This window comes from Oncorhynchus gorbuscha, linkage group LG26 (genome assembly GCF_021184085.1).
Source record: "Oncorhynchus gorbuscha isolate QuinsamMale2020 ecotype Even-year linkage group LG26, OgorEven_v1.0, whole genome shotgun sequence".
Classification (NCBI taxonomy): Eukaryota; Metazoa; Chordata; class Actinopteri; order Salmoniformes; family Salmonidae; genus Oncorhynchus; species Oncorhynchus gorbuscha.
In genome coordinates, this window is record NC_060198.1 from 37,722,921 (window position 1) to 37,733,441 (window position 10,521).

A 10,521-nucleotide genomic window follows, 5' to 3' on the forward strand; every position below is an offset into this window, starting at 1 on the left:
TCCTAGGGTTAGAGGCAGATGCTTGGAATTTAGAGTGGTAGAAAGTGGCTTTAGCAGCAGAGACAGAGGAGGAAAATGTAGAGAGGAGGGAGTGAAAGGATGCCAGGTCCGCAGGGAGGCGAGTTTTCCTCCATTTCCACTCGGCCTTCCGGAGCCCTGTTCTGTGAGCTCGCATTGAGTCGTCAAGCCACGGAGCGGGAGGGGAGGACCGAGCCGGCCTGGAAGATAGGGGACATAGAGAGTCAAAGGATGCAGAAAGGGAGGAGAGGAGGGTTGAGGAGGCAGAATCAGGAGATAGGTTGGAGAAGTTTGAGCAGAGGGAAGAGATGATAGGATGGAAGAGGAGAGAGTAGCGGGGGAGAGAGAGCGAAGGTTGGGACGGCGCGATACCATCCGAGTAGGGGCAGTGTGGGAAGTGTTGGATGAGAGCGAGAGGGAAAAGGATACAAGGTAGTGGTCGGAGACTTGGAGGGGAGTTGCAATGAGGTTAGTGGAAGAACAGCATCTAGTAAAGATGAGGTCGAGCGTATTGCCTGCCTTGTGAGTAGGGGGGGAAGGTGAGAGGGTGAGGTCAAAAGAGGAGAGGAGTGGAAAGAAGGAGGCAGAGAGGAATGAGTCAAAGGTAGACGTGGGGAGGTTAAAGTCGCCCAGAACTGTGAGAGGTGAGCCGTCCTCAGGAAAGGAGCTTATCAAGGCATCAAGCTCATTGATGAACTCTCCGAGGGGACCTGGAGGGCGATAAATGATAAGGATGTTAAGCTTGAAAGGGCTGGTAACTGTGACAGCATGAAATTCAAAGGAGGCGATAGATGGGTAAGGGGAGAAAGAGAGAATGACCACATGGGAGAGATAAGGATCCCTATGCCACCACCCCGCTGACCAGAAGCTCTCGGGGGGTGTGCGAGAACACGTGGGCGGACGAAGAGAGAGCAGTAGGAGTAGCAGTGTTATCTGTGGTGATCCATGTTTCTGTCAGTGCCAAGAAGTCGAGGGACTGGAGGGAGGCATAGGCTGAGATGAACTCTGCCTTGTTGGCTGCAGATCGGCAGTTCCAGAGGCTACCGGAGACCTGGAACTCCACGTGGGTCGTGCGCGCTGGGACCACCAGATTAGGGTGGCAGCGGCCACGCGGTGTGGAGCGTTTGTATGGTCTGTGCAGAGAGGAGAGAACAGGGATAGACAGACACATAGTTGACAGGCTACAGAAGAGGCTACGCTAATGCAAGGAGATTGGAATGACAAGTGGACTACACGTCTCGAATGTTCAGAAAGTTAAGCTTACGTAGCAAGAATCTTATTGACTAAAATTATTAAAAATGATACAGTACTGCTGAAGTAGGCTAGCTGGCAGTGGCTGCGTTGTTGACATTGTAGGCTAGCTGACAGTGGCTGCGTTGTTGACACTACACTAATCAAGTCGTTCCGTTGAGTGTAGTAGTTTCTACAGTGCTGCTATTCGGGGGCTAGCTGGCTAGCTAGCAGTGTTGATTACGTTACGTTGCATTAAAAGAACGACAATAGCTGGCTAGCTAACCTAGAAAATCGCTCTAGACAGACGGCTATGTAGCTAGCTACGATCAAACAAATCAAACCGTTGTGCTGTAATGAAATGAAATGAAAAATGTGATACTACCTGTGGAGCGAAGCGGAATGCGACCGGGTTGTTGAGTGCGGAAGTTCTATTCAGTAGACGTTGGCTAGCTGTTGGCTAGCTAGCAGTGTCTCCTACGTTAAGGACGACAAATAGCTGGCTAGCTAACCTCGGTAAATTAAGATAATCACTCTAAGACTACACGCTCTAAACTACACAATTATCTTGGATACGAAGACAGCAAAGACAACTATGTAGCTAGCTAACACTACACTAATCAAGTCGTTCAGTTGAGTGTAATAGTTTCTACAGTGCTGCTATTCGGTAGACGGTGGACGTTTGCTAGCTGGCTAGCTGCTGGGCAGATAGCAGTGTAGACTACGTTAGGACGACGAAATACGAAGTTGCAATAGAAGTGCTGACATGCACTGTCAACTGTGGGACCTTGTATAGACAAGCGTGTGCCATTCCAAAACATGTCCAATCAATTGAATTTACCAAAGGTGGACTCTAATCAAGTTTTAGAAACATCTCAAGGATGATCAATGGAAACAGGATGCACCTGAGCTCAATTACGATTCTCATAGAAAAAGTTCTGAAAACTTATGGAAATAAGGTATTTCTGTTTTTTAGATTTAATAGATTTGCAAACATTTCTAAAAACCTGTTTTCATTTGGTCATTATGGGGTATTGTGTGTAGATTGCTGATGTTTAAGAAAAAACGTTTTAATCCATTTTAGAAAACGGCTGTAACACATTTTTGTTGGGGGGGAAAGTCAAGGGTTCTGAATACTTTCCGAGGGCACTGCATTTGTTGTATAATATTTTGTTTAGAATATTTTTTTTCAGAACACAAATTATTACACTACACAAATACATATTTTGAGGATTTAAAGAAAGTACATCAAACTATTTAATAATTGTGAAATTTCATATTTGTTCAAAAATCTCCATTGGGCTGTTGTTCTCCTTGGAGAAAAGTGCTACACTGTAATTTTCTATGATCTAGCGCCATCTCCTGTCAATGGAAACGCATTGTCACAAACCCTAACTTTTGCCTGAATAAAGTTCGAGGAGAGAAGTTTATTTTGTGATGTGATGCAAGTCATTCTTATACAGGGGGATTAAACATTCAATATCTCAGATGTTGATCATGTTTGAATAATGAAAATGTCTAAAATCTGTATGAATTCAAAAAATCTGTGGCCTATGCATATTTATTTTGTGTGTCTCTGTCCATAGATGGCTGTTTACTAAACTCATATGCATCAGGTTTAGTTTCCCAATAATTCACTTTTTGTTACAGTTTATCTTGTTTGAGTTGATGATTGATGATAGCAATAAAGACTGTAGTTGTGCTGAGGTCTGTTGGGTATTCCCCAGCTTTGTCCAGCTGTGACCCTGCCAATGTCATTGGTGTCTAATCTCTGTCCCTTCCCTATTTCCCAGACAGCCCTCAACTCATCTCCCTGTCAGCATTACTGTGATTGGCTGCTCGCTTTTCTGACCTCTGACTTCTCCTCATGTTGGGCAGAGGAGGAGGGCCGGGGGCTGGTTCAGAGTCTGACATGAACTATCAGGTCTGGTCAGAACACCAGCCCTACAGGGCGCAACAATGGGCTGTGGGATTTCGCGGTTGAGTGGCAAAAAGGGCTGACTGATACTAAGCAGAAAGTACTCAGAGAACTGGCCCTGATCCTATCCTCCATCACTCTCTCTCTCACTCTCTTTGTCAGACTGATCTCGCTGATTGGTCTGTTGTTTTTTCCTTGTCTGCCCTCGCCAAACTTGGTAGAGAGGGCTAGGTACACAAGAGTTTTTCCCTTGGTGTAGGCTACATGTATGGTAAAATTTCTAATCTGTGATTGATTCATTTAGTAGTAGTCATGTAGTCATTTTTACCATATGACGACAACAAGTTACGACGATGGAGGATTATAAAATCGTAACTGGTTATGATTGAATGAATTAGCGCCTCTGCGATAGGGTCTTGGAACTTGGATGTACCCTTTGGACATCCAGGAGGGTGTGCGTCTGTGAAGGAATGTACTTTTGTTAATAAGACAGAAAAGGAAAAAAAGAGAAACAAAAAGGTTTGGCCCCTTGGTCGCTCTATTAGTGTGGTTGAGTGCTTTCCTGAGACTCTTGACAAAAGCAACTGTAAAGCAATAAAATGCTTCCTCATCTCTTGAGTTCTGTCCCCACTCCAGAGTTGGATGTCTGCTTTTTTGTTTATCATTTTTTTTGACAACTGTCACTCAGAACTGGGGTTAACACTCCAAAATGTCTTATCTTCAATGCCAATACCACTCAGAGTTTACTCTCTGCTCCCCATTGCCGTTCTCTGCAAAGTTTAGGATGAACAATTAATGTACAATTTTTGGGGACAAAAACCCCCAGATTTTTTTATTTCCAGAATTCACTTCCAAAGGTTGTCGCAAAGCCGCATTGTCTGCAAGGTATTGGGTTAAATACCCTACTCAAATTAATATAAATATATATTGTATTATTATACCAACTCAATCTGCTTGAACATTTAGATAATGTCTATTTATGCTTTATGTCAAAACCGTTCCATTCAACACATTTAGTACATTTCCATTTTCCATTTAAACTCATCTGATGGGATAAAGATCAAGCTGATTTGTAGAAAATAAATAAAATACAAAAATCCTATCAGTCCTTCCAACTCCCTTTTGGGACACTAGACTGGATTTACTTGCGTGACGAACAAACCTGAGTGAGACTGATTAAAAATGAAGCACTATAGCAACAACCAAGCCAATAGTCGAACGGGAAGCTGTTTACAGGGGGGGTACCGTTTCTATGGTTGCCGGACAAACCTCCTGCACCAGGTATTAAACTGCCCCCGGAGAGATCCTTAGCCGCTGCCACTGTTATAAAGACCTGCTTTTGAGACGTTGAATTGAACAAGCGCGCATCAGAGCGCCAAAGACATCTCGAGGTATTTCTTCAGACATTTTCAACAAGTGCAAATCCTCAAGGCTAAAGTGAGATTAATAATTTATCAATTGGCCATTTGGATTGTAAGGTATTTTCTCAGCATTATATCAGATCAAGGTAAGTTTGTCATGTTTTTACATGATTTTAATTAAAAAAATTAAAACATATTAGAATTAAGTAGGTTATCATTAAATTGTAGCAAATTATTATTGATATCTTGCCATAAATATACAAAGTTGTTAATTGTAACTATTGTAAGGTTTTGTTGTAAAGTTAAATTACTAGCTAGCTATAAGCATCTTCATATTTTTTCAAATAATTGAAACACTTAAATTAAATCATCTCAAATATCTGATTTGGCACAATTCATTCATTTGTCAATAGCCTACTCTATTTGATCACGTTTTGAGTCGTTTATCATAAATTCACTCGACATATATAAGTTTATAACTGTGCCTTTGTCTCAGCATTTGTGTGGAGAGTCCAGTTTTATGGCTATAAGCTATTACGTGTAGATAGGTAGGCTAGACTGCGCTCCAATCACTTTTCACAAAAGTTCTATGACCTCCAGACAGTCAACATCGGAACCAGTAAGAATAAACATTGCAGGTCTTTCGCACATAATGTCATTAATGACAGTCTTTATTCTGGGATTACAAACCCATGCACTCCTTTTGTTAAGCAGTTTCTAATCAAATATCAACATTTGAAAGATCTCAACTACATGCAGCTATTGTTCCTACAAGTTGTTTCCCTACAATTCACTGAATAGAACGTGCCATTACCACAGAGAGAAACTATTTCAATTTACCCCCTGACATACCTCAAAGGGCTCTGTTTTCAAATAGGGCTATTATTGTCCTTTTCAGCTTTGTTCATGTCAGGTGTATATTTTCTCCTTGTCAGGCTGTTGTCTGGTGGTATAGGAGTGAGCTTTAGCCATCGGAGCGGAGGGTGGACCATGCTGTCTCTAAGCTGTGCAGACCCCTGGCCCGAGGGCTCGGTGGGGCTGGAGGAGGAAGTGGTGACTGCCGCTGCTCATTCTGAGGAGCTGGACCTGGACGACAGTTCAGCCTCTGCAGGCTCCAGCAGCACTGGGGGCTCTGACAACCTGGATGACAGCCTGACCAGCCTGCAGTGGCTGCAGGAGTTCTCTATTCTCAATGCCAATGGGCCTCAACAGGCTCCTCTCTCCACTCACCACCAGCCTCACTTCTTCAGCCATCAGCAGCTGGGCTCAGAGGCTCCCGCTTCCCCTCTGGCTGGTGACCCTGCATCCATAGGGATGCCCCTCACCCCAGGCAAGCCCACAGCAGCAGCCTATTGTAGGATGCAGTCCCTGTCAGCCCTCCCTAGCCTGGTGTCCCATGGTCACTGCCCCGATGAGGTGGACTACAAGACAAACCCTCATATCAAACCACCGTACTCCTACGCCACACTCATCTGTATGGCCATGCAGGCCAGCAAGAAGACCAAGATCACCCTCCCCTGCATCTACAAGTGGATCACTGACAACTTCTGCTACTTCCGCCATGCCGACCCCACCTGGCAGGTAAATGTTGCTAAAGTCACACCCACACACACACTTGAAAATGGCTCTAATAGTATGCTTTAGACTAGGTCCTGTGAGAGGCTCTCAGTCACGTTCGTAACTTGACTATGTCTCGAGCAGCCAGAGAGTGAGAGACAGAGAGAGAGAGTCCTCTTCAGCATCTGCCACAGAGGGCTCTGTGTGTTTTGGAGTGGGGCCAAGATGCAGCTTTGCACAGTTTTTCTTTAACAGGAACGAGTAAGAGCACAGTTCTTTCCAAAGTCTGTATATTGAGAGCTCTGGGCTGTCTGCCACACTCTGATCAAGCATTAGCAGCTATGGTTTATGGGAATTAAGGGCTCTCATGGTACAAAGATGGCAGCAAATACTCCCGTAACTTACAAAGATTGTAGCAAATACTGCCTTGGACATCCCCTTACTTGGCAGTGGGCATCTTGCTTAAGAAGACTTCATCCCCCACAACACACATTTTAGTGTGTGTGTGTTTTTAAACCCATTACATTATTTTTCAGAAATAGCTCCCAGGTTTTCTGCTTGAGCAAGGAGAGGCAATGGGGGAGTATGGGGAGGGGCAGTATGGCATCAAAAGTGCAGATTCCCCATCAAAGGGAAGAAATTCTCTGGAAAAAGTTTCTGGATAAATGATTAATTAAGTCGTTAGCCGTACTCCCCGGTTCCAGAAGTTATACTAATTTCCTGAGCATTCTGTTATTGTAAGCCAGTGCATGGGGCAGATAATATTTAACAAAGGTCAGTAGGTCACTCGTCTAGCGGGAGGGGGGGGCAGTGTTGAGCTCCTGATAAGGCTGAATGCAAGAGTACACAAGCTAATATATTTGATGGACCAGGACTGAATGTGTACTGCCATGTCAATCCTGTCCCCCTCATGCGCTATTTCAGAACTCCATCCGGCACAACCTGTCTCTGAACAAGTGTTTCATCAAGGTTCCGCGGCAGAAGGATGAGCCAGGGAAGGGGGGCTTCTGGAAGATCGATCCCCAGTACGCAGAGCGCCTCCTCAATGGGGCCTACAAGAAGAGGGGGATGCCCCCTGTCCAGATCAACCCTGCCCTGCAGAACAGGCTTAGGGCCAACCCCCAACCCCTGCCCAGGGGCCTCTGCAACTCCACTGGCAGCCAGAGTGGGCTGTGTGTCAATCCAGAGGCTCAGCAGCTCCTCAGAGAGTTTGAAGAGGCCACTGGAGCCGACCAGAACTGGGACCCCTGTCTGGCCGAAGGCACCATGCTGGGGGCATGGCCCATGAGAAAGGGAGGCCCTGGACACAAGAGGAAACACACACTGGGCTCCAGGACTGCCATGGTCAAAGTCCCCTGGCGCTCCAGCTCTCCTTTGCTGTCTGTGGAGGAGTATAGGGAACTGGGCTCCCTGAAGGGGAATTTTGACTGGGACGCCCTCTTGGATTCTGCGCTGAGCGGGGAGCTGAGTCTGGACGGAGGGGGTCCACTGAGCCCCATCCCCCAGGAGGAGGACCTGATGGTGCGGGGGACCCACATCTGCCCCCTGGAGGCCCCTGCGGGGACAGCAGACAGCAGCCACGTGCTGGCGGAGACCCAGAGGAGCAGCGGAGCAGACTTTGAGGAGACGTTCCTGGCCACAGCATTCCTGCAGAGTCCCTGGCCAGAGGAAGAGGAGCAGGGATCTATCAACTTCCTGTGCAGCTCCACAGTCAACCTGGAGCAGCTCTTTGACCTGGGAGACTCCCTCGGAGGGGACCTCAGCAGTAAGATAGAGTATCTTCTCTAAAGACATGTTCTCCAATTCTTTGGCCTTCAAGACTCGTTGACTATACTGTGATGATGACACTACTAGATTATTGTTTAAAAAGAGAGGCACCATATGAACTAAATGGACCTTTTACACATACACGTTTTTTAAGATTTCTAGATTATGTTTTTTGAAATTGGTACAATAATGGATGACATCATTAATACCTACAGAGCAAAAATGCCACAATGAACTGCAGTATTCTAAATGATTACTGGACAAAAACTATATCAAACCTACTGTTGGGACCATGACATTGGATAATAGACATTATCAATAAGACTTCGCTCACAAAGAGAAACAAAATATTCCTGTCTGAGGACAGGAAAACCACCAATATGTCTTTGTTTACATTCTGAATACATATGTGGTATTGAATGGATTGCAGGTTGACATGGATAGAGGAATTGTCATCCAGGCACAAGGTGAGCAACAGAACATTGGAATTGACATTTTAGAAATGTACATTTATTTTGCATAAGATGAAATTACAAAGTAAGACTTTACAGTGACTGTACTCTTTGAAAGTTATGGACAGTTTCGAGATGCAAGGCCAATAGCAAATGATGAGTTGAGGTGTTGTACCTGACAGTGATGCAACGTTTTAGCTGCTTAAAAATAGTTGGTTTAGCATGCTGAATATTTCATAAAGGTTTAGATGAATCCACCTCACAGGGAATACTATTATGTGTTGTGAAGATCTTTGGAATGTATGCATCAGACTTCAGGAATTTCGGTCCTGTACTGAATTCTACTGAAATGCTGAATGATCTGACTTTTAACGATCTGTGGATGCATTTGGATGACATTCTGAAAAGTGTCTATTTAATATCAATATACAATATCTGTAACTGAAGTGAAAGGGATACTATGATGATCAATGAAGAGATATTTGCCAAATTACTACTAATTAGAAGAGTTTTTAGACTTAAAATAGTTTTATGTGTGGGGTTTTCTATAATGACTACTTTCTGAATGCATTCTTTGAATAATGAGCTTTTCACTTTAAATGTATAACAATTTAAAACAGGTTGTTTTTAGCAAGCTTTAGATTGTCATATTATCAGCAGAGTGTAAGTTTATATTTAATATTCATTAATTCAACAAATTTCAGTGAGTTAACCAGTTACAGAGAGCAGTAGAGGACAGATCTGGATGTCGTAAAGACAAGTTCATTCCAATGCAGAATAGCTCAAGGCAAGCTTCTCCTTTGCAAAGGTTTCAGTGGCTTGTCAATGAATACCCGACCTTCAGGTTAGATGTGCAAAGAACAACACTTGGGACCAGAAGACCAGCAGTGTTAGAGGCTGGGTTTTCACCAAGGAAAGCTGATGGAGGCCTATTGGTCAACAGAAGGACACAATGCAAAAAAGATGACATAAACAAGCAGGAATTACATGAACAAATGTTGAGTTATGAGATACTCTCTTGTTTTGTTTCAAGTCTACCTTTACCTGGAAATTGCTGTCTTTCCTCTGGTCTTACTTATTAAAGGTCGATTTATGGGACAAAAAAAATGGTACATTTTCAAACAGAAATGGGGTGTACCTTTGGTGGTTCGTCGAAGTGTCATTCTTGTCATGCATGCCGTGACCGATGTAGACAGTTTGTTAGCTAAGATACCCACTTTAGCTAGCCAGTAACTCCTCCAGTGTGTTGACGTCATTTCACAGGATTTGTGTTTGGAAAGAAGCTGTAGAGGTCGGTAAGAAATGGCCCTTCTGTAGCCAAATATCTTGTTCATAAATTGTGGTTGTGTTTTTAAGCATTAAATGACCTAGTATGATGGTGCATTGATCAGTTATACAGTTTAAAGCCGCTATTTTTCTGTTTTTACCCAAAGTCGACCTTTAACATGTATATTAAAATGTACTAATAGTCGTTATCTTGCAGAATAACTACTCCTGGTTTATTAGTGTTGTAAATCCACCATGAAGTGTGAAAGTGCAATCAATGTACAGTGAGTGATATTTGGTCTATTTTTACATTACATTGAAGGTTAGTAATGCAGTGGACTTCGTCAGACCCAGTTCATGGTTTATTGTGGTACGGTATAGATGCATCCTGATGGAAGGAAACTCCTCCTTTAAAAGTGAATTAACTACTACAATATTTTGTCAGTTATGTATTAGCTCTTCCAAAACACTGGTCATCCAAGTTGAACCTATTGGCATCATACCTCAAGATTTCTTTTTATGGAGATATGCATTCATACTCTGTTTATTTTTCTGTTTTTCCTTGACAATAAAAAAACCTTCAAACTTGAATGAGATTACATGAGCTTTTGTACATCTGGGTGCGGTGTTTTTGAAGATGTCTATCTGTCTTTCCGTCTTTTTATCTCTGTCTCTATTTTCTCTCTGTACATTCCTGATTCCACCCCATTAGTGTGTCTTCAGTGTGTGTTGGTGTGATTAACGCTAGCCTTTTCCTGCTCATCTCTTTTCGGGGGTGACTGGGCTCAGGCAGTGGATTGGGGTCTTTCTCTGGCTTTTGTCTGTGCTCGTCTCACTGGGTCAGTGTGGGGTCTAACAGGAACAAGTGTCCCACGCCTCCATATATCACTATCCTGTCTGTTCTGGACCACACCGTCTCTCTCTACTTCCGAGGATTAGCTAAGTACCACGT

General features: G+C 43.7%; 1 protein-coding gene across 1 annotated transcript; it reads left to right on the forward strand.

Moving 5' to 3' along the window:
- Window positions 1-4,408: 4,408 nt before the first annotated feature.
- On the forward strand, window positions 4,409-10,160 carry LOC124015100 (forkhead box protein J1-A-like). The gene is made up of 3 exons (XM_046330041.1): window positions 4,409-4,673; window positions 5,463-6,108; window positions 7,009-10,160. The coding sequence occupies exons 2-3, from the start codon at window positions 5,518-5,520 to the stop codon at window positions 7,870-7,872; spliced, it is 1,455 nt and encodes a 484-aa protein (XP_046185997.1). The 5' UTR covers window positions 4,409-4,673; window positions 5,463-5,517; the 3' UTR covers window positions 7,873-10,160.
- Window positions 10,161-10,521: the final 361 nt, after the last annotated feature.

What these genes read in the sequence shown, in the direction of transcription:
- LOC124015100 (XM_046330041.1), top strand. Translation starts at nt 5,518, where the DNA reads ATGCTGTCTCTAAGCTGTGCAGACCCCTGGCCCGAGGGCTCGGTGGGG. An exon ending in ATGCCGACCCCACCTGGCAG is followed by an intron (nt 6,109 to 7,008) that starts GTAAATGTTGCT and finishes GCGCTATTTCAG; the next exon opens with AACTCCATCCGGCACAACCT.